The sequence below is a fragment of the Mastigoproctus giganteus genome, chromosome 8 (genome assembly GCF_048544385.1).
Source record: "Mastigoproctus giganteus isolate SK-2022 chromosome 8, ASM4854438v1, whole genome shotgun sequence".
NCBI lineage: Eukaryota > Metazoa > Arthropoda > Arachnida > Uropygi > Thelyphonidae > Mastigoproctus > Mastigoproctus giganteus.
In genome coordinates, this window is record NC_143582.1 from 91,749,892 (window position 1) to 91,774,131 (window position 24,240).

The 24,240-nt window shown below is 35.3% G+C and overlaps 1 protein-coding gene across 3 annotated transcripts in view; it reads right to left on the reverse strand.

Moving 5' to 3' along the window:
- The window catches only part of LOC150081717 (MAGUK scaffold protein DLG5-like), a 450,728-nt gene that overhangs the window by 287,810 nt on the left and 138,678 nt on the right, over nucleotides 1-24,240 (reverse strand). For 2 of the 3 annotated variants that reach the window (XM_090378822.1, XM_090378824.1), the window contains exon 9: nucleotides 14,956-15,172. In XM_090378822.1, coding sequence (XP_090234948.1) covers nucleotides 14,956-15,172 — 217 coding nt within the window. The remainder of the gene's footprint in view (nucleotides 1-14,955; nucleotides 15,173-24,240) is intronic. The other variant, XM_090378823.1, reaches the window with a different exon arrangement.

The window sequence follows — 24,240 nt, forward strand, 5'->3', positions numbered from 1 at the left end:
TCCAAAGTGGACAATTTTAAAAAACATTTTCACGATATGCACAATGAATTTGATGGATAGTTTCCTTATGGCAGTCATAACAGAGTGGAGAAAATTACTTGTCTAAAGTCAAAGTTTAATGAACAGCAGTGTTTTCTTATATAATTTTTAACATCTGGCCTTGTAATTTTAGCTAGTTACAAAATAGCATGGTTACTAGCGCGAAAAGGAAGCCATTTTCAGACTGAGAACTAAATTAAATTATCTGTTTTGTAATGGAAATTTGACTCAAAAATTATTAACTGAAGACAAAAAATAGAGGGTTTAGTGTCAAACAACTTTAAATACAAAATCATTTTGCATTAAACATTTTTGTAATTAACCAAGAAAAAGTCATTTAATATTTTCTTGGTTTACTGGAAATGTGCTTGTAGCCCAAGCTAACTTATAAAGTACTAGAGAGATACAGCCGTGTGAGATGATATGCACTGTTATTTGTATAAAGTAAAACTAAAGTTGTCTCAAAACAAAGTTTCAATTTTGTAGTTGACGTTGTTTGAAGCTAAATCCTCAGAATGACATGCATAAAGTAAAAAATCTGCAATTGAGTCACCAGACAATTTCTCATAGAATACAAGATTTGGTTCAAAACATTAAAGGCAAACTATTTGAACATTTGAAAAACTGTGTATCATTTTCTTTAGAAATGGGCAAATCATGTAATATTAAAGACACTGCACAGCTAATTTTCTAGGTTCATCTAGTTTCAAAAGACTTGCAGATCAAAGAAGAAATTTTAGCAATTTGTAGCCTAAGAGACTGGACTCATGGTATCAATATTTTTAATGCTTTCAAAGATGTTGCTCCAGAGTAGGAATCATATATGGCAAAGTTAGTTTCTGTCACCAGAGATAATAGAACAAAAATCTGGATATTTGTACTTTTGAATCAGCAATCTCAAGTGAATATTTTGACTTCCTTCCAATGCATTATATACCAAGAAAATCTTTGTGTGGGGAACACTCTCTTTGAAAAGTATCATGAAGATAGTGACTAAAATTGTCAATTATATTTGTGGTAATGCTATGAACAATTGTCAGTTTGTAGAGTTGTTGAAAAGAAGTAGATAACAATGATTTTAACAATGTGTTGTTTTGCAAACGTGCACTCATTGAGTCATGGAAAGGTTTGCAACAATTCACTGCCTTGTTAACTCCAATTAGAGATTTCCTTGCCATGAAAGAAACACTAAATATTCTATAATCAAGATAAAAAATGGCAATATGACTTGCATTTTCTTAGTGACATTACATTACATATGAACGAAATTAATCTAAAATTACAGGGAAAGGACAAGTTAATTTGTGATCTGGCTAGTTATGCATGGGAGTATATAAGTAAACTAAAACTTTATATATTGAAAATGAGAAATCAAGACTTCACACACTTTCCAAATATGATTCAGTACGCAGAAATCCTGAATTGAATCTACAGCACTATAATACTTGGATGGAGAATCTGCAAACAAAATCTGAAGAATGCTTTTTGGATTTCAAAAAATTCAGACCTGTATTTTAACATATGAAATATCCTCTTCAGTTTGATATTAATAATTCTCGGTTATGTCAAGAGATCGTAAGTGTTTCTGATGTCAAGAGATCATAAGTTTCTTTGGACTGACGTTGGTTTGAAAGAGACATGCTTTTGCTTCAAAGTCAAACTGATTGCCCTGTAAATGAAAAGTCAACTTTAATGATGTAGGTATATCTTTCAAAAGGAAATGAATTTCAGGTACTCAATTCTGCAATATTTTTGTAATTCTTTCACATTTATTTATGAATAAAATATAATCACAAAGGCCATTTATAATATGTTCTTTTTTCCAATTCTCATTTATAATGTGGCGAATAAGAAAAATGAAGAACCACAACTGTGGCTACAACTGAATTTCTATTGGACACCTCGTCTAGATTATCCCATAAAAGCTCTATTAGGTTTAAGTCAGGCAATTAGGGTGGCCACACCATAATTTGCAATAACCCCTCCTGTTGTTTAGTTGCTAGAAAGTCCCTGCACAGCTTAGAGCTGTGCTTTGGGTCATTGTCATGTTGTAATATAAGATTTCTTCCACAAAGTTCAAGTCCAGAGGAAATTGCATTACGTACAAGAATATTTTTATAGCCTTCTTTTCTTAAAATTCCTTCAATTCTGATGATGTCACCCACTCCAGAAAAGCAAAAGTAACCCCAGATCATGATGGAACCACTGCGCTTCACTGTAGCACAATGTGGCACCATCTTTTCTTCAGTTCATCGTTTCATATAAACTCTACACTTGGATCCAAAATTTCAAATTTGGATTCATCCATCTAGAGTATGTTTTTCCACTCTTCAATTGTCCAGTGTTGGTATTTCTTAGCCCAAGAAAACTGTTTCTTTAAATTTTCTGGTTTTAATAAAGGTTTTCAGACTGCTACACAACCACAAAGTTCAGCTTGTTTAATAAAAAGTTTGACAGCAGATGCAGATGTTGAGTTTCTCTGCTCCTATTGAGCTAGGCTCGGATTTCAGGGGCAGTAAGTTGTTGAACTGCATTTAGTATCAGTGTCATGGTCTTATCTTGTATTTCTGTTGTTATGTGCCACTGTTATCCCGATCATGGCTTGTCCTTTAAACTGCCAGTCTCCTTGAATCATCAAATGGTAGTTTGTGTTCCTTTAAATGAAACACACCTAGTTTTTTGTCAATACTTCTTATGGAATAACTTTCTTTATACAGAGAGTTATATAGCACTTCTTGTTTCAACATTCAGTTCCTTATTTCTTGCCATATTTATCACGAAACACACAAAACACTCTTTCTGAACTTTCTGAATGATGAGAGTTTGATCTTATAAGTTACATCTCTTACTTGTCAATTTATTTTATTTAAAAAAAACACTCTAGACTCATCTACAACCTTCTATAACAATATTCCCACTTTCTAGAACAGAGTTTCCCAAACTGTGTTCCGCAGAACACTAGTGTTCTGTGAGATGTGAACAAGTGTTCCGTGAAAATTCGTAATTAATAATTAAAAATATCAAATAAAATAAATAAATTTTGCATATTTGTAGCATACACCACTTTTGTACCATTATAATGTTTAACATAAATTTTGTTTTTTCAGTTATTAATATACTGGAATAGACTGATAATTAAATAGACAGTGGAACACTTTATTTTTGCGGGCTTGCATAGAGAAGTATGCATAGAGGTAATGACATCTACAAAAAAGTAGCAATGTGGTGATTTATGCCATTTGTATGTGATTTAGCCTGCAGTACACAGATTGAAGGAGAGGAGGAAGTGAACTGATATCATAACTAAACTCACTTCCTTGTATAAATTTTTTTTTGGTAATTATTAATACTGCATTTCGAAAATATTATTATTAAAATATGTGACCATGAATTTGTGGTTTAAAAAGAGAACTTTAAAACAAGAAGCGAAGTACTTCTAGTAATGCAACTGTGGTCAATGAAAACGAAAACAATATTGTCACACTTCAAAGTAAGGATGAACATTTGCAGCCTTTTGTTCCCCAAAAATCCAAAGTAAAAAAACAGGAATCCACGAATAAAATGCCAAAACGAAAGTAACATAACAGTTCTTTGAATTTCGGTTTTATAGGTGTTGGAAATAAAGATGCTCCTGATGCACAGGCATCCTATGTAATAAAATATTAGCAAACAGGTCTTTGGCTCCCACTAAACTTGTGTTTCGTAAGTGTTCCATGAATATGTTGTGATATGAAAAGTGTTCCATGACTAAAAAATTTTGGGAAACGCTGTTCTAGTACATTCTAGAATTCTTTACAATGTTCTACCACACTCAGGAATCTTCTACAGTGTTCTACTACAATCAAGTGTCTTCTACACCTTTCTAGAATATTCTCAAATATTCTAGAAATTTCTTAACTATTTCTTAAAAATAATTAAATTTTTTAATTTTTATACATAATTGAAAATATTTTAATAAAAATTGGTAAATAAGTAGTTCCTCCTATTTTAATAAAAATTTTGAAAATTAAGAAAAATGAAACATGATTCCAAACTTTTAGGTGGGAGTGTACATACATACAATCTATTACAACTAAACATAATGATTAGTAACATATCACAGTACTGAATTAAAACTAATTCAATATGAATTAGTCTATCTCTATTAACAGTACAGGGATCTCTCACTAAGGAGTCAATATTAATTGGTGACAATTACAAGAATGTTCCAGACACTTGAAATGGGATTCACACTTATTGCCTGTAGGCCGAGTCCCTGGACCAACAAGTCAAAATCAATATCGGATGTATTCGGTGCATCAATGAAGCTGTTAGGAAAGTGCCTCTTGAAAGTTGAGACCCTCCTTAGGTTTCAGCTAAGCAGTGGAGGACTTCGGAGAGCTCTGCCTGGGATCTTCCAGCACACAATCTGCCAGATGTTAATAAAGTCAAGAACTTCAGAGCAGAGATCTAGTTCTGTTGTGAATTTTTGCCCATATACTAAGTGCTGCACAGGAGTGTGGAAAACATTGATGAAGAGCTTTGATTTGGAGGTGGTATAAGGCAGGTGAGCCCAACTATTGGCTCACTTTAGGACCCAGAATTCTAGACTCCAAAGTTTCTTCAAGCTAGATTTAGGAGTGGCAGAACAGATTTCACAGCATATCCCAGGATAGAGAGGGAACTTTTTGATGGCCTCTGTTGTGAAATCTACAGTGGTCAAGTTCATGTCCCAAATCGCGTAAAGCACATTTGAGCATAGTTACTGGATCTGTTCTTTGTGGGTCAAATTTTCATCCTGTACCACCCACTAAGAATTTGTGCTTTGAAAGAGAGAGAGCCAAGGAGAGGATGCCAGATTTATTTCTGTTTGTACTTTAGGAGAGAAAATGATATATTTTGATTTTTCATGATTCATTTAGATCCCAAAGAAGTTGACACATTTGTCTGATGAGAAAGGCTCATCAGACATGTGGACTTGTGATGGTAGGAAAGATGAAATTTGTAGATATTTATTATGCGCAAAAAAAAAAAAAAAAAAAAAAAAAAGAAACAATGAATTTCTTCACAGTACATTATTAAAATCAAAATATCGTGTAGACTGAGAACAGTTAATATTTTTTCCCCATCGATGTGAAACAATTTTTTTTATGAAGCACATGTATATTCTCTCTGATATTGTTCTATACCTAAGCATTTAAAAATGATATTAGAGTATATTTACTTAACTTTAGACAATAGTTCAATATTTACTTAACTTTAGATAATATTTCAATATTTACTTATCTCTGTTTACTATCATTTCTATATATTTAAGAAACTATACTGTTATTTACCACTTATTTTTAACAATAGCATAGAGCTGAGGAGTTGGTATGGGAATGGTGCAGAACATGCTTTTGAGTTGAAATGTTTAGATGTGAATAAGTTTAGCTGTTAGTGCTTAATATTTGGTAAAATGTGCTTCTCCAAAACTATTCCATCACTACATGTAAAATTCAAAAATTTTGAAATCTGGCACCTCTCCAAAACTGAAGGGTGCCAGTTTAGAGTTTAATCCATTACATGTGTAAGTCTTTCTTAAATATAGTAGTAGTAGTGGCATGTGATGCAAGAAAGCAAATGTATGAGCTTATGCAGCATCAGCCAAAAAAAAAAAAAAAAAATCACACCATTCCCTCCAAATGCCTGTCCAGTTCCTCCTTAAATTTATTCAACCTATCAACTTCCACAACGACAGATGGAAGTTTGTTCCAGCAATTAACCACCCGCTGGCTAAAGGCAAATTTCCGCACATCTATTCTACATCTGTCTTTTCTTAATTTGAATTTATGCCCCCTTAGGTTCGTAATCTGAACAAGTGGAAGGATCCCATCAGAATTCAACGTGCTCAACCCATTCAAGGCCTAATATACCTCAATCAGATCACCGCGCAGGTGCCTAGTCTCCAGCCACTGCAATTTGCAGAACTTAAGCCTCTCTTGGTAAGAGAATCCCTTCATTCCCCTCACCAATCTTGTTGCCCTTCTCTGTACACGCTGAAGTAAATCTACATCCTTCCTAAAATGAGGCCTCCAGACCTGTACGCAGTACTCAAGGCGTGGCCTGACCATACAATCACCTCCTTTTCCCTGCTAGCAAAATTCCTATATATCATTGACAAAACCCCATGACCTGCCCTGGCAGCCTGTCTGCATTGCTCAGAGAACTTCATATCTGACTGCACAATTACTCCCAGGTCTTTTTCATTTTCTACCATTCTTAAGTGTAGTACCACACAGTTGGTACGTTTCTGTTAAGTACTGCATATGGGTTTTACTTCTACCCATATGCAGTACTTTGCATTTGTCAAGGTTAAACTTCAGTTGCCACTTCTTAGCCCATCTGCCCAAATTATCTAGATCCTATTGCAGTAGCACACTGCCATTACTGTCATTAACAACCCTGCCAACCTTTGTATCATCTGCAAACTTTGACATTAAGCCTGATATACCTTCATCAATATCACTGATAAATATACAAAACAACAGTAGACCTAACACCGAACCCTGTGGGACTCCACTAATAACATTAGTCCATGAAGAGCAGCACCCATTGATTACCACCCTCTGTCTTCTCGCACTTAACCATCCTTTTATCCATTGTAGCAACTTACCCTTAATACCATTCTGCTCCAATTTGTACAATAGTCTTCCATGCGCAACCGTGTCAAAAGCTTTCCTGAAATCCAAATATATGATATCAAAATTATTTTCTGCATCCAGTTCCTTTGTAACCACATCATAATATCCTATCAAATTTGTCAGACAAGACTTTCCCTTAACAAACCCATGCTGTGTCTGAATTATTGCTGCAGTCTTGTCTAGATGATCCTGCAATGCATCTTTAACCAGTGACTCCATTATTTTACCCGGAACAGAAGTTAAACTAACTGGTCTGTAATTACTCGTGTCACCCTTCGATCCCCCTTTGTGAATTGGGGATACATTTGCACATCTCCAGTCCGTGGGAACCTCCCCTGAGTCCAAGGATGCTCTCATAATTATGGCTAAGGGTTTGCTTAGTTGCTTTGCCGCCTCCTTTAATATAACTGGATAGATCCAATCCACCCCAGGTGCTTTTCTTACGTTTAACTTCAACAATTTCTCCTCCACTTTGCTCTCAGTTATTACAAAATCATTAAGTACCCTGCTACAATTTGATAACCTTCTGCCATTTTCAAACCTTAATAATTCCTCATGTGTGAATGTAGATGCAAAATACTCATTCAGTTTGTTTGCTATCTGAGCAGAATCATCAACAGTCGAACCATCGATGTCAAGTGGACCAATCAGATTCATCCCCTTCCTTTTAGAGTTTATATAAGAAAAGAAATCCTTGCTGTTTTTCTTAGCATCTTTTGCCAAGGATTTCTCGTAATCTGCCTTCGCCTGCCGAACCTCCTTTGTGACCTGATTACAGATTAACTTATATCTGCCATAGGCTTCTGAGTCGCTTGATAATTTATATGCATCCCATGCATTTTTCTTCTCTGTTACGAGTCTCATTAGTTCATTTGACAACCATTTAGGCCTAAACCTTGAACAACATCCAGCTTAGCAAGTATATAATTAATAATGAGATGTTCTATCACCACATTTATTCAGCATTTTTGGATGTTCAAGATTGGGAACAAAAATGTGGGGAATGATTAGGTGTACAAAATGTCAGCTTCCCTGTGTGAATAAAACCTTGTTTAATATAGTTGAATAATATTGGCTACATTCAAGTTAATGTAGCCAATAATTAATGTAGGCATTCAAATTAATATAGTTGAATAATATTGGCTACATTATTCAATTATATTAAGTTTCATCTTCTGGTGAGGTAATAATTTTGAACCCAAGAAGAAAAAAAATTGTTTTCATCACTCCAAATTTCAATTTTCCTACAAGTTGTTTGATGAGCCTAAATAAGAAATGTAATTTTTTAATATTTTTAAAATATTATAATTTAAAATCTGAGGTATTAGCTTTTACCTACAGATTAATCACATTCTAGCAGGTAAAGATAATTTGTTTTTAATGTAACAGGAAAAAAAAAATAGTCATTCAAATCAGAACGGCAAAAGTTAAAAGCTGTATTCCACAAACAACAAGAAAACAACATTTGTAAATCTTCGATGTAGTCCCCATTACATACAACATACCTCTTCCAATGCTGCAGTAATTCCTAGATTCCTTGGGGAGAGGGGGGAAAAAAAAAGTTTTGTGGTTGGTAATGAAGCCAGTCCTGTACAGTATGTCTTTTGGTGGCCAATCACACAAATGCTGGTGAAAATGGAGGATAGCTGTAATACTTATAACTTCATCTATTCCTTTTTTTTTTTTTTTTTTTTTGTTAGTTGTTGGCACATCGGCTTCTGTGGCCATAATGCACCTCCCAAAGTTTTTGCATTTTACTCTGATCAAAGCCCGAGGCAGGATTCAAACCTGCGACCTTTGGGTTGCCAGGCAGGCACATTACCCACCTGGGTAACATGCCTGCTTGTTCAAAATATATATATTGAAATATTTTTATTAATACTGAAAAAACGTAACACACATCCAATTAGGTATGAATTAATGTGACTTTTGCTGCTGAACTTCTTGAGCAAGTCTCTCAACATCAGGTGAGTATGCTGTAATTTTCATCTTTAAACATGCTGAGAGACTCGCATTGTTCAGATGGTTCCTTGATTTTATTTTTAATATAGTTCATGTTCAAAAATATTTGCCCACAGAAATACATCAAATCAAACACTGAGAGAAGTTAAATGCAAATATTTTCAAATTTATATACATGTCCGGTAAGCTACTCCATGCATCATACACAATTTGGTCTTCTTTTTTAACTCACCTATCGCCATCCATTTGTGTAGAATGGCAAGAGCAGCCTTTTGCCTTTGCAAATCCTCAATTTAATTTTTAAGGCATTTTAGTTTGGCACTCCACGTGTCCTTGTTTTTAAGTCCTCTAACTTCATTTCAAATTGTGCTTCATGCGGGCAAAAATGCCGCATGAAGAGCCGCAGTTACATGTTCAAAGAGTCGCAAGAGGCTCACAAGCCGCAGGTTGCCGACCCCTGTGATAACATTTGTCGTGCATCACAGCTTCTTCTTTCTCTAGATAATGTTCCAAAATCATTCCTTTATGACCCCAGAATACAGAAATAACACTTTCTGGATGATTCTTGGGTATACGCTTTCTCCAATATGGAACTTTGAACCACTCTGAATGATTGAGTTTCCTTTCTGGTGTGCAGAAGCACACACCCAAAATTCATTTCTGGTTACAGTGTGTTCTAAGAAGGAATCTCCATTGTGCTCATACCGTCCAAGAAGCACAGAACACACACAGGCATTATTTCTTCAGTTCTGGTATTAAATTCTGAGGAATCTAATCCTCATTATTACAACTAATGACTTGTCCCAGATAAGTATATGACTCCACCTTTTCAATTGCTGCTCCTTCAATCATTATATCCCTTTCTGTGGCATACTTGTTCATCATTACTTTTGTTTAGCCATAGTGCCTCTGTAGCCAGGTGGGGAGGAGCAGTAGTGCATAGCACATGCTTCTTGATTAGACCGGGAGTTCGAGCCCATACCCACCAAATACAGAGGATGCGGCAGGTCAGGGAATGACCACCGCATATTCCCAGCCAGGATAAAGGGTGAGGGTTGGCGTCAGGAAGGACATCCGGACATCCGGCCGTAAAAATTGCTTGCCAAAACAATAAAACGCCGACCCCATATATAATGGGAAAAGGCAAGGAGAAAAAAAAACTTTTGTTTTAGCCATATTCATCTTTAGTCTGAAATCCTTACTAACTCTGCATAACTGATTAAGATTTTCCTCTAATTCTTTGGGATCGTGGCTTATGACCACAATGTCATCGGCAAATCATAAATGGTTTAGGTACTCTCCATTCACACTGACTTCTTTCTGCGACCAGTCTAATCTTCTGAAAGCTTCCTCAAGGGCAGCAGTAAACATCTTCGGAGATATTGTGTCTCCTTGCCGAACTCCTTTCCCAATTTTAAATTTACTACTGTCTTTGTCTAGTCTAATAAAGGAGGCAGCATTCTCATATATTTTCTTCAAAATCATAATATATGGGGTATCTATGCCTTGTCTTTCCAGTGCCCAAAACATTACCTTATGCTGTATGGAGTCAAATGGCATTTCATAATCAACAAATCCAGGCATAATGGAGTTTTGTATTCATTTCCTTTCTCCGTTAGCTATGATATTACGTGAAGGTGATCCACAGTTGAGAATACTGTCCTAAAGCCAGCTTGCTCTTTCAGTTGACTCTCATCAAGTATTCGTTCTAATCTATTAGTAATGACTCTTGTGAACAACTTGTAGATGTGGGATAACAAGCTAAGTGGTCTATAATTTCCAATTTCTGATTTATCTCCTTTCTTATGCAGCAAAAGTATGATTACATTATTCCACTCCTTAGGCACCACAGCTTTTCTAATGCATTTTGTGAAGAGTCTTGCCAGTTTCTGTGTCATGTCTCTTCCTCCCAATTTTAACAACTCTACAGTAACTTATCTTCCCACGGGGCTTTCTGATTCTTCATTTTCTTCAATGCATGTTCTACCTCATCAGGAAGGATATTGGGTATGTCTTAGGTGTTACTAATTTGCGATCCATCTTCCCACTGCTGGCATCATTCCCTCGCTCCTTGTATAATTTTCTATAGTAGTCTTCTACTATTTGAATTATGCCTTCTCTGCTATTTGCAAGTACACCATCACTATTCTTCAGTTTCAGCATTATTTGTCTTTCTGTATTACTGCTCATGGCTGCTGATTTAAATCCTTTGTTTTCCCTTAATGCTTGTTCTACGATTCTTGTGTTAAATCTTATGTCCTCTCTGAGTCTAATGGCTTTGCATAACTCAGCATACTCGATTTTCTCCTTGTCAGTGTTTATCTTGCTCTTCATTTGCCGTTTTCGGTTCATCATGACAAGTGTTTCTTGACTAATTTTTTTCTTCTTTGGATTTCTTTTTACCTATAGGTTTTTTGGGCTTTATCACTTTCAGAGAGTTCACTAATGATAGTCTACACCGAACCAACACTAATCTTATATGCTGTGGCAATTTCTTGAATAGTAATGCAATGGTATCCTTATACAAGTTATTCTGCTACTGCTATGACTTTTGATGTCACAACACAGTTCTTAAACGTATAATTATATTTTTATATTAAGAACAACAGTTCTTAACCTTATTCACCGACTAATACACTTGCCATTGGCTCATACATGCATAACCATACTGAGCCAACATTCTGTGATAAATTCGAGCAGCTTTTATTTCTTCTGCATTCAAAAATCAGAAAATAGATCATATTTTCTACCTTGCTAGAGTGACTGCAAGGGCACTGGAATCTTTAAAATTGACTGTTTCCCAATAATAATAGTATATTGTGCAACGTGGGTGTATTTTGCCAATAGTCAATCAATAACCTAACACAAGATTATTAATTTTTGCATAATATGCATTTTGTTAGTTTTGCAGTTTTCATTTGAATGACCTTTGTATAAGTTGAAAATTTTGAAAATTGAATTTTATTTTAGCATTAGCATTAGTAGAGGCATTTGATGCAAGAAAGCAAGCTTATGCAGCATCAGCTTCATAAGCTTGAAGAAAAAAAAAGAAAAGAAAGTAACTTTAAAAAAAAAGAAAGTAACATAAATAAAAATAACCACTTCCACTTCACCCCTCTGTTCGTTCGAAATACCTGTCCAGCTGAGCCTTAAACTTATTTAGGCTATCAACTTCCACGACAAAGGATGGAAGTCTGTTCCACCTACCAACCACCCGCTGGCTAAAGGCAAATTTCCGCACATCTATCCCACATCTGTCTTTCCTCAATTTGAATTTATGCCCTCTCAGGTGATTATTCTGAGCAAGAGGAAGAATCCCATCAGCATTGAGCATGCTCAAACCATTCAAGGCTTTGTACACCTCTATCAGATCACCTCGCTGGTGCCTAGTTTCCAGACACTGTAATTCGCAAAACTTAAGCCTTTCTTCGTAAGAGCACCCCTTTGTCCCATTCACCAATCTAGTTGCCCTTCTCTATACTCGTTCTAGCAGCTCTACATCCTTCTTGAAATGAGGCCTCCAGGCCTGTATACAGTACTCTAGGTGTGGCCTGACCATTGCTTTATACAAGGGAATAATCACCTCCTTATCCCTGCTAGGAAAATTCCTATATATCATTGACAATACACTATGAGCTACTCTTGCAGCCCGTCTGCACTGCTCAGAGAATTTATCAATCAAATGAAGTGTGTGAGCTGTCCAACTGAGGACATGATCAATCTATATTTCCAGTTCTTTTAGATTATTAACAAATTAAATATTATCAAAAGTTTTAACATTAATTTTGTACAAACATTCATAACTATTTTCACTACTACTTTCATATATCTTATGTAACAGCCTAATCAGCTTTTTTTTTTTTTTGTCTAAACACTTAACATGTATCCAGTTATGCACTGCAATATAATCAGATTGTAATGCATCATTTGTAGTATGTTTTCCAAGTAGAATAAAAGATTACATTAATTATATATATTATATGAAGTAGTACGTTGATAATCATTAATATACAGAATTTGTGGGCTAGTACCATTGCAGTGTCAATATACACATCCATCCATAATACAATATACAACTTAAACCTATTAAAATGCGATTTCACTTATAACATGATGCAAGCATGGGTCCCATTTTTCATCAGTTGAAATGTGTTTTAGTCACTGAAAATAAACATTTTGGATTCTTGAACAAGTGGCGGTAGTTTCAGTTTAATGCGAATCTGCGATATGCTTTATCCTTTGATTTAAGCAAGAATAATAACAAACGACTTGTAAATTGTTGACTTGTATCGTGGAGGCACTCACTGGTTTGCAAACTAGTAAAAAAGTAGATTCCCTTTCAATTTTACAGTTAAAATCCCTTACTGAAATTGTTAAAAAGAAACAAAGAGATGCAATTAAAAAATGAAAGACTTGAAAGTAATGACTAAAATGTGCAAAACTTTGTTCACTAATGTCTACTTAGTAGTGGAAAGAACACTGAGTGCATTATGTGTTTCCTTTTCTCCCGAATTTTTGACTGTTAATTTCAAAACACAAATGTACGTTTTGATATAACTAAGTGCAAAAGCAGTTTTTGTGAGTACTCATTTGTTTTTGTAACAAAACGTGTGTTTATCATGTTTATGTATATTTCACAATATGAATATTGACATTTTAACTCTTAGTCTGCTTATTGTACAGTGCATCAATAAAAGATTGAAACAATTCAATTGCATATTATTTCCATCATTCTTTGCTTGATTTTTCTTAGACGCAGTATTGCAATTATCATGCAACAAAGAAGATGAACAAAATTGACAGTACGTATGAAGTTTGAATGCCGAAAAATGACTGGAATTTTCTAAATCGATCCTGCTTGTATCGTGATGTGATTCTTTGGACCCCGAGCATCGCGTTCTAACAGGTGTTTGTGTGTGTGTGTGTGTGTGTGTGTGTGTGTGTGTGTGTGTGTGTGTGTGTGTGTGTGTGTGTGTGTGTGTGTGTGTGTGTGTGTGTGTGTGTAATTAAGTTTGAATTTGGTGTACCGTGTTAGAAAAATGCACACAAATGGAATTGTACAGAACACAAAGGGTAAGTGCCAGAACTAATAGGAGTAAAGTAAGAAAAAGAAAAAAATAAGGTGAAAAAGTAAAATAATGTGAACTTATAAGATGTGTTTAATTATCCAAAATTAAAGGCTGAATCAAACAGCCAATTAAAAGAAGAGAAGTTATAAGGGAAAAATAAAAATAATGATCAAAAAATTGATTAATACTTTGCAGAGATAGCAAGAATCAAATTGAAGGTGGGAAAATAATATGAAATTATTATTAGCTATATGGTGTAAGGAAGCCTGAGGCTTACACTACACCAGCCAAAAATTTCTGAGTTACCCTGAGAGAGTGAGAGAGAGAGAGAGAGAGAGAGAGAAGAAAGGAATCACAAAGAAAGACATCCAGCTCAGGACCTGGGTGTGCCAAGCCCATACTCACGATGTGAGCCTTTTATTCATTAATTCATTAATTTTTATTTATTTTCAAAGAAAATAAATAAAAAAATAAATAAATTTTGTTTATCATCTGCAATGAACACAAAATCAGTGAAATCAGTGGAGATCTTTAATTATATTAATATTAGTTTTTAATAAACTTTATAAGTTCCTTTGTTAATCTTTATTGTTTTCTAAATTGAGACAGTATCATCCCTTCGCTTGATATGCACTGTACTCAAAATGAAACCTACAGAACAAAGTTTTTTTTTTGGTTAACTGAACAATTACAACTAACTATTCGCAGGAGTTTATCACAGCTATATTCATTAATGAAATTAAGAAAAAATTCCGATTTTAATGCAATTTTACTATTTTTTTTTTTGTGAAAAGAAAAAAAAGTGAAAAATGGTGTTTTTGGAAAAAACACGGAGAAACCCTATGGTACCCACTCTAGAATGATGCCGTGCCAATAAAAGGGATCAAATTGACAAAAAGATGGCTTCTCCATTATAAATCAAGAGTTGGCAGCTATGACAAAGCTATCAGATATTTAGTAAAAAAAACAAAGCTATCAGATATTTAGTAAAAAAACAAAGCTATCAGATATTTAGTAAAAAAACAAAGCTATCAGATATTTAGTAAAAAAACAAAGAAATCACATAAAATATATCAAAATTAGGTGCCAACAGTACCTTTTGGTTAAGCATGAAATTTCTGACTACAGCCAACCATTCATATATTTCACTCTGAAGTTGCTTTAAATCCTTATTAAAAAAACACTGAAAATCAAAGCAAATAGTAAAAATTTAAAATTAATACCTCAATTCCTTTAATTCTTTAGAAGCTTCATTTTTTTGTCGTTTAATGTCATCTGAATCGCGTAAAGCTTCTGCTAGGTCACTAACTGCACGATCACGTTCTCGACGTAGCTTATCACAAAGGGTTCTTATGCTTTCTCTTTCTAACACAATTTTATCTCTTTCACTGAAAGCCCAATCTCTCCTGCGTTTACAGACTTCAGCTTCTTGCATAGCTTCTGGAAATTACAAAAAAAAAATTTTTTTTTAATAATAATGACATGAATTTTCAAAAAAATTTTACTCTACAGCAAATACTTCTCCATGCACTTTTTCCCATATAGAAATTACAAAATCAGTGATTTAATTAATTAAAACTATTTCCATAATTTTTTGAAAATTCAATGCAGCTATTAAGCCAGAAAAGCAAGGTTCTAATAGGTTAACTATAATTAAACAATCAAGATGTAATCAAATGTGGAAGCAAAGACAGACAGCACTTTTTAGAAATACCATTAGCATGGGATCTGAAACTTAACTACCATTTAATTAAGAGGCAACTTTTTAATTCTTTGACTATCCAAAATAAAGTTTGGATTTATAATTTGTCTGAAACTACTGTAAGCTGCAACATAAGAAGAAGAAGAAGGAGAAGAAGAAGAAGAAGAAGAAGAAGAAGAAGAAGAAGAAGAAGAAGAAAATTAAATGTAATTAAGATAAGTTTTGTAATATATTTTATACCGGAGCTTGAGTATGTCTGTTTAATTTTAAAATGATGAATTAGAAATTAATTTCTACAAGAATAATGAAACGAGAGATTGAGGAAAATTCAACTAATATAATCAAAAGAAATAAGAATAAAAATCAAAAAGAGACCATCTCACTGGACTATCAAACAAACTAACAGCCAATAATGCAGCTACAATCAGAAAAACTCCACAGGAGAGGATATTTCAACACTAGATCTGTCTGCCTGGACAGATCACCAGGGGAAAGTAAGAACTGTTCCAACAGGAAGTTAATTCTGATTGATTAAACACAGAAGTGGGGAGTGTAGTGTGTATTGACAATAGGAGGAAGAGAAACAGTACATATCTCTGCCATGGACAAAAGGTAACGATACACAGACAGATTTACATTTTTCAGTCATTTCAAGTAATGTATTTATTTATGCATGAATTGTTTTGAAATCTTCCAATACCTACTGCGATCGCTTATCTGTATTTCTAACTAATAATATATGCAAGTTTAATAGATGGAAACATAAAAATATCTTTGAAAATTGGAGGAGAAAGATCACACCCATACATCAGCAGATGTTCAATTTGCACTTACAAATTCTGAAATTCTCTAAAATTCAGATTCAGATAATGATGAAATTAAATCAAGTAATATGTAAACAAGTATAGAGAATATTATTACATTAAAAGAGTAAGCTTTTTTTGTTTTTTTACGGAGTTCGTTTATTAAATTTCTTTTTTAAATCCTGATTTCATTTTTTGGCAATAATTTCACAGTGAGGTTGAGCAACCGAGTCAAAATAAGAAATTAATATTTAAAAGTATTTTGTACAGTTTTAATTTTTACAAATTTTCAAACTTCAAAGAAGAAATTTTCTCCAAGAGGAGTAAAGAGCACAAGAGATGACACTTATGCATACAAGTAACTAATGATATTAAACATAACGAAAACAGAAAAATTTGGCTGGGCCTGACAGTAGGCAGTTCATTAGAATGAACATTATCAACGATGATAATGAGGAAGTCTGTAGGGAAGTGAAGGCCCAAAGCTTATCAAAATCTAGCAGGAGGCTAGATTTTGTAATAACTGAGAGCACAGTGGAGGAGAAATGGTTGAAAATGAACATAAGAAAGGCACCTGGGGTGGATGGGGGATTATAGTTATATTAAAGGAGGCAGCAAACCCTTAGCCATAATTATGAAAGCTTCCTTGGACTCAGGGGAGGTCCCCGTGAACTGGAGATGTGCAAATGTGTCCCCAATTCACAAAGGGGGATCAAAGGGCAACAAGAGTAATTACAGGCCTGTTAGTTTAACTTCTGTTACAGAGAAAATAATGGAGTCACTGGTTAAAGAAGCAATGAGGATCAACTAGACAAGACTGCAGTTATAGTTCAGACACATCATGAGTTTGTTAAGGGGAAGTCATGTCTGATCAATTTGATTGGATACTGTGATGTGATCACAAAGGAACTGGATGCAAAAAATAATTTTGAATTAGGAAACCTTTTGATACTGTTGAAGGTAGAAAACTATTGTACAAATTGGAGCAGTATGGCATTAAGAGCAAGTTGCTACAATGCATAAAAGGATGGTTGAGTGAGAGAAGACAGAGTGGTAATCAATGGACACTGCTCTTCGTGGACTAATGTTATTAGTGAAGTCCCCCAGGGTTCGGTGTTGTGTCCATTGTTGTTTTCTGTATTTATCAATGATATTGATGAAGGCATATCAGGGTTAATGTCCAGGTTTGCAGACAATGCGAAGGTTGGGAGGGTTATTAATAACAGTACACTACTGCAATAGAAACTAGAAAAGTTGAGGACATGGGCTGAGAGGTGGCAACTGAAGCTTAACATTGACAAATGTAAAGTTTAACATTGACAAATGACAAGAGTAACATACCAACTGTATGGTACGATACTCAGGTTAGTAGAGAATGAAAAGGACCTGGGGGTAATTGTGCAGTCAGATATGAAGTTTTCTGAGCAGTGTATAAGTCCCCTTGTATAAGGCGATGATCAGGTCACACCTTGAGTACTGTATACAGGTCTGGAGGCCTCATTTTAGGAAGGATGTAGAACTGCTGGAACGAATACAGAGAAGGGCAACAAGATTGGTGAGTGGAACAAAGGGTTGCTCTTATGAAGAAAAGTTTAAGTTCTGCAAATTGCAGCACCTGGAGACTAGGCACCTGCGAGGTGATCTGATTGAGGTGTATAAGGCCTTGAATGGTTTGAACAAGTTCACTATGTTGATGGGATTCTTCCTTTTGCTCAGATTACTCACCTGAGGATACATAAATTCAAATTGAGGAACGACAATTGTAGAACAGATGTGCAGAAATTTGCCTTCACCCAGCGGGTGGTTGATATTTGGAACAAACTTCCATCAGTTGTAGAAGTAAACTTAAATATGTTGAAAATGTGAAAACTCAACATTGCATTGCATTGTCCACCAACATCAATTGGATGCACTTCCTTAGATTTTGTATTTCTTAACTAACAGTATAACCCCTCCTCCTTTCCTGTCTATCCTTTCTGTACACATTGTACTCCCCAAATCCCAGTTCTGCACTGCTTATGTCTGTGTGACATCATGTCTGATATCCCAACAATATCTACCTTTGATGTCTTGACTAGCACTTCAAGCTCATTGAATTTATTAACTATACTCCTAGCATTGGTGTACATGCAAGTATACATGCATGTACATTCTACTCTTAGTTACCCTAACACAGCCTATGTATTTACTTGTTCCAATGTGACTCCCAGCAGTTCTGGAAATTCCCATTGCTTTGCTTTCCAGGCTGCTGTTCAATTGCATTTCAATAGAAGTAGTGCAAGAATTACTATACAATACATGCAAATGATTACTGAACATTAGCACTTACTAAAAAAAAAAGTATTAACATTAGATTGACTAATAATTATTTTGATACAAGGTGTATACCTTTCTAGCAGAAAGTGTAACACATTTCTCAACAAGTGCTAAGATAATATGATACCAAAAATGAATTAGGCCTACAATTAATTCTCTTTTGTTTAAAGGAATTCTGTATTATATCTCAATAACGGCTCTGAAACAAATTTTATCTTTCTACTTCAAAATACAAGGCAATCTCCTGAATATTTTATGTAACATTCTGAAGGAAAGATGCCTCATAATCTGTAATGATGATTTTATTGCCCATTACTCCATTTCGCAGGTAGTGCCACAGGGAGGCATTCTCTCCTCACTGTTATTTTCTGCATCTCTAGAACATTTTTTGCATCCTATAAAGACAACTTTATTACATATGCTGATGACCTTAAATTCTTCGTCAAATCTAAAGATCTACAACAAGTTAAGCAAACAAATCAACAAGCCAATAACACAATAAATGAACTGGAGCATTACCTCGACTGTACTGGAATACGTTTAAACCCAAGCAAATCAGCCTAGATGACAATTACAAAGAAAAAGAGCAGGAACAATATCTCTATGCTGGTAAGCGGATGCGAAGTTCCAAAGGTTAAATCGCACGCAGACCTTGGCCTAAAATGGGATGAGGGACTAACATTCTCCAAACACTTTGATTACATCAAAGCTAAAACATAAGCAGCACTCTGGGCTGCCAAACAGGAGTTAATTGGCATTAGACACCCAGACCTTGTTAAAAAGTATATCTTGAAATGTATACTTCCCATCCTACTGTACGCTTCGCAGATTTGGTCCTCCGCCCCACCGAGCAACCTGAAAGCTTTCCGAAGTATTGAATACTGGCTCTTGAGATGGCTGAATAGGATCTCGAATCACCCATTTACTATCTCTAGAGCAGTGGTTCCCAACCTTTTTTGACTCACGAACCCCTTTCAACATAATACTTTTATTGCAAACCCCTAAGCCTATATTCTCTTAAATTGTATTTAAGTACTCAATTTTCATTATAAAATATTTCCAGCATTACGTTTTTATAAGCAACATTGCGTAATAAAAATTAAGTATTATTTATACTTTGTAAAGCAGTTATTAATTAGTGCAAACTAGATTTTGGACAGGCTAAGAGTAGAAAACTTGCTTCTTGCCCTAATGGTAGCCAATCATTCTGATCTCTTGCCAAAGCCATTGGGTGCAACTTTTGCCCATCTCTGTTCCCACCTCTGTCAAAACCAGATGGTTCTATTGCCACATTAGCCAAAGATAAAGTTGACATGCTAGCAACCTATTTTCCTTCCAACTCATGTATTGATGATCTTAGTAAATCACCTCAAACTGTTTGCAGCACACTCCATTCAATGAACCCTGTGGTTTTCCGTCAAAAGGATTTTGATGAATCTGATGCTACGGAAGCTCCAGGTCCTGATGGTATTTCTCCACTTGTTTTCAAAACCTGTGCCCATGAACTTACTCCTATTTTGTGTCATGTTGCTTCATTTTCTTATTTCAAAGGTGTTTTTGCTTCTACTTGGAAATTTTCTCATATTCAGCCAGTTCCTAAAAAGGGGTGACAAATCCCTTCCATCCAATTATCATCCCATTGAGATTACTTCTACTCTTTCCAAAGTAATGGAGAAATAAATTAACTGTCAACTCTTACACTATCTGGAAATCTTTCATCTGGTCAACGATCGCCAGCATGGATTCTGTCAGAGTCGTTCCACTGGTGATATTCTGGCTTATGTACATCTATGCAAGAACTTCTAGAAGAGACAGAAAACGGAGTGGAGACATAATAGAGAAAATGGAAGTGAAAAATAATATTGACACTATCAAAGAAAAGCATTTCACATGGTATGGACAGGTAAAACAGATACAAGAAACTAGATATCTAAAGGCTATCCTGGAATGGATACCTCCTGGAAGGAGAAGAGGAAGACCTAGGAGGATATGGATGGATGGAGAACAGGAGTGCATGATAGCCCGAGGTTTAACCGACCAAGACGCCTTGAATCGCACTTTATGGTGGGAAAAAATTCCTACCAAAAAATAACTTGTAGGCTGAGGAAACCCACTGTAAAGGGAAACATTCCTCTTGAAGAAGAAGATCTGTGTACAAATTCAATGGAAAAGTTTTTGTTGAAACTCAAGCCATTGCTCTTGACATTTCAAAGGCTTTTGATCGTGTTTGGCATAAAGGTCTTCTAAATAAGCTTCCATCCTATGGTATGTGAGCTTTGTAATTGGGAATCAAGTTTTCTCTCTGACAGCTCACTATAGGTGATGGTGGATGGCTCTCTGTCTTCTTACTTCTCCACTAATGCTGGTGTCCCCCAAGGTTCGATTCTTTCTCCCACTCTTTTCCTCTTGAATATTAATGACCTTCTTCCACTGAACGGAAATAGCATCCATAGTTTTGCTGATAAATAGAAATTACTTTCCACCTTCCAGTTTGAGAAACCCTGCCCTGCTGGAAAGCATAAACTTCTCAAGTATCCACTGCTAAATCCTTAAATGCTAATCTCCAAGAATTCCCAGCGGGGCAAAGAAAACTTCATTTAAATCCTTCTAAAACTCAATTCTGTCTTATATTTCGCAAAAAGGATTCTTCTACTTCTATGCTTATCTTCGATGACACTCCGATTTCTAGGCAAGATCTTGGGGAGTACCCTGACTTCTAATCTCTCTTGGCACAAGCACAAGCACATTACAAATATTACTTCCTCTGCATCTAAAAAACTTGGTTCTCTTTTGCTCTCAGCAAAAAGAGAAAAACTAGGCTCTTTTCTTCCAAACAGCTGTTCACTCAGTACAAATCGCAAATCTACCCTACCATGGAATATTGTTCCCACATCTGGGACGGTGTCCCCAAAACCTCTCGCAGGCTTCTAGATTCCATTCAGAAGAGGGCAGTTAGGTTAATTAATGACTCATCTCTAACAGTCTCTCTCCACTCACTGTCTCATAGACGTACTGTTTCTGCTGCATGCCTTTTCTACAGATACTTCCATGAGCACTATTCTTCTGAATTGGCTTCTATAATTCCCCACTCTCTCTTTTAAAGCAGTCCGAACACGTGATTGTAACCAGTGAACATCCTTTTACTGTCCAACTTCAAATTCACAGAACCACCTTCCTTCATACGTATTTCCTGAAAATTACAATCTACAGAAGTTCAAGTCCAATGTCAACAAATATCTTCTTTTATCTTTTCAACCCATGCACGATACTGAGTACTATAGGAACTAAAAAAAAGAAGAAGAAGGTACCTATACGTAACAATGATCCTTGAGAATGGAAAAAAATAAATAAATAAATAATAGTACGGAAAACATATTTATTTAAAAAAGGTTGGTTAAGCATGGGTAATGCTCTTCCATCATTTTTACTACCCAGGTAATATCAATGCATCGTTTGTTCATATCTCATATTGTGAATGAACCTTCAGAATGAGTGGCCGAGGTATTGCACGGGTTTGAATAAGTAACTTCACCAGACTAATGTTACTTATTCTCAGTGGATACCACCATCCAGATGGCATCGTCTCGAAGCTTGTTGGCTTACTCATCGGTGGGTGGGCAGTACCCTGTTGTTGTTGCAATAGCGACAACCCGGTTATGAAGTATAACTCCACAATATGAGAGATGCTTGATGGTGTGCATGGTTTAATCTTAAACTATTTCTTGACTAAACATCTAAGATTGTAAAAAAGGTTGTTTATGCATGGGTAATGCACTTCCATCATTTCTGCTACCGAGGTAGTATGCATGCATCTGATTCTATCTCACATTACCCATGCATAAACAACCTTTTTCATACTCTTGGACATTTAGTCAAGAAATAATTTTAGATATTTATTTAACATGATATACTGTAAGATAGTAAAGTAATTATAAGGAATTGTGGGAGATGTGGTTTATTTCTTTGGCAATTCTTTACTTTTTATTTAATTTTAGTTTACTTTATTATTTATTATTAGTTATATTTTGTAGTTTACGATAATATACCTATGTAAATCAAATCAGACGGAATTACGAAATTTTTAGTGCAACCTCCCTGGAACACTTTCGTGAACCCCTAGGGGTTCGCAAACCACCGGTGGGAACCGCTGCTCTAGAGCCATCCTACTTTCCAATCTCAGCATTCCTCCCTGGAAACAGACAATTAACACAAGACAATTAACACAATTTCTAGGCAAAATGATATATCTCTTTTGGGGATTACCCTGACTTCTAACTCTCTTGGCTCAAGCACATTACAAATATGCTTCTTCTGCATCTAAAAAACTTGGTTTTCTCTTTCGCTCTCGCCATTACTTTTCTTCCAAACAGCTGCTCACTCTGTAGAAATCGCAAATCCACCCTGCCATGGAATATTGTTCCCACATCTGGGGTGGTGCCCCCAAAACCTCTCTGCTTCTTGATTCCATTCAGAAGAGGGCAGTTAGGTTGATTAATGATTCATCTCTAACAGAGTCTCTGCACTCGCTGTCTCATAGACGTACTGTTTCTGCTGCATGCCTCTTCTACAGATACTTCCATGGGCACTGTTCTTCTGAATTAGCTTCTATAATTCCTGCTCTCTCTCTCTCTCTCTTTCAAAACAGTCCGAACACATGCCCCCACCAGTCAACATCCATTTACTGTCCAACTTCAAACTCACAGAACCAACTTTTCATCTTCCTCGTTTATTCATTCAACTGCGGTTTTCTGGAACAACCTTTCTTCATATGTATTTCCTGAAAATTACAGTCTACAGAAGATCAAGTCCAATGTCAACAAATATCTTCTTTCGTCTTCTCAACCTCCAACCCAAGCACGGTACTAAGTACTATAGGTTCTAACACCTCTCGTGTTTGGGGTTTACATAAAAAAAAAAAAAAAAAAATCAAATTAAATTGAGAGGTATTCCAATGTTATGCAGTCTGTTAGCACATCTAATAACATATGCTTCACATAATAACACGTTAAACTTATATTGCTGGAAAAACAGTATATTTCCATCTCACATATTGCTACATAAAACATAAATGATAATAGGAAAAGAAGAAGTAACCAAACTCCCTCAGCTATTGCATGATTCTGGCTTTACTAATACTAGGGCAATTTGATACAAAGGCAAGTTTATTCTACTGTGAGAATGAATATCATTACATCGTCCCTGCAGTTTAAATCAGGGACGACGTAATATTTTATCCACAATAAGGATAAAACAGTCATTAAAAATCTTTACAGATGTAAACATTTATAAAGTCCAATTGTTTATGCTTAATATTTATTAAAATATGCTCCTCTAAAACTATTCAAAACCGCTATTTATACTTGCTTCTGTGAAATCCAGAAAATTTTAAAATCTTCCACGTCTCAATCCCCAAGAGTATTGGATTTTAAGTATACTGTGATGATAAATATTTATTTCTAAATAAATATGAACATATACCACAGCAACTCCTCTAATTTGTACTGCCAATAACCAAAAGTCTAAAAATATGAGTCAATTCACCTTCTCCTATTATGAATTTTGTGGTACCAGAGATGCCACAAATAGCACACAAACTGATGGATGATGAACTGATCAGTACAGTGATGGCTTCGTGGTAAATTTTATATACAAAAAAAGGATGCTACCCAATATGATTATGGGCTGAT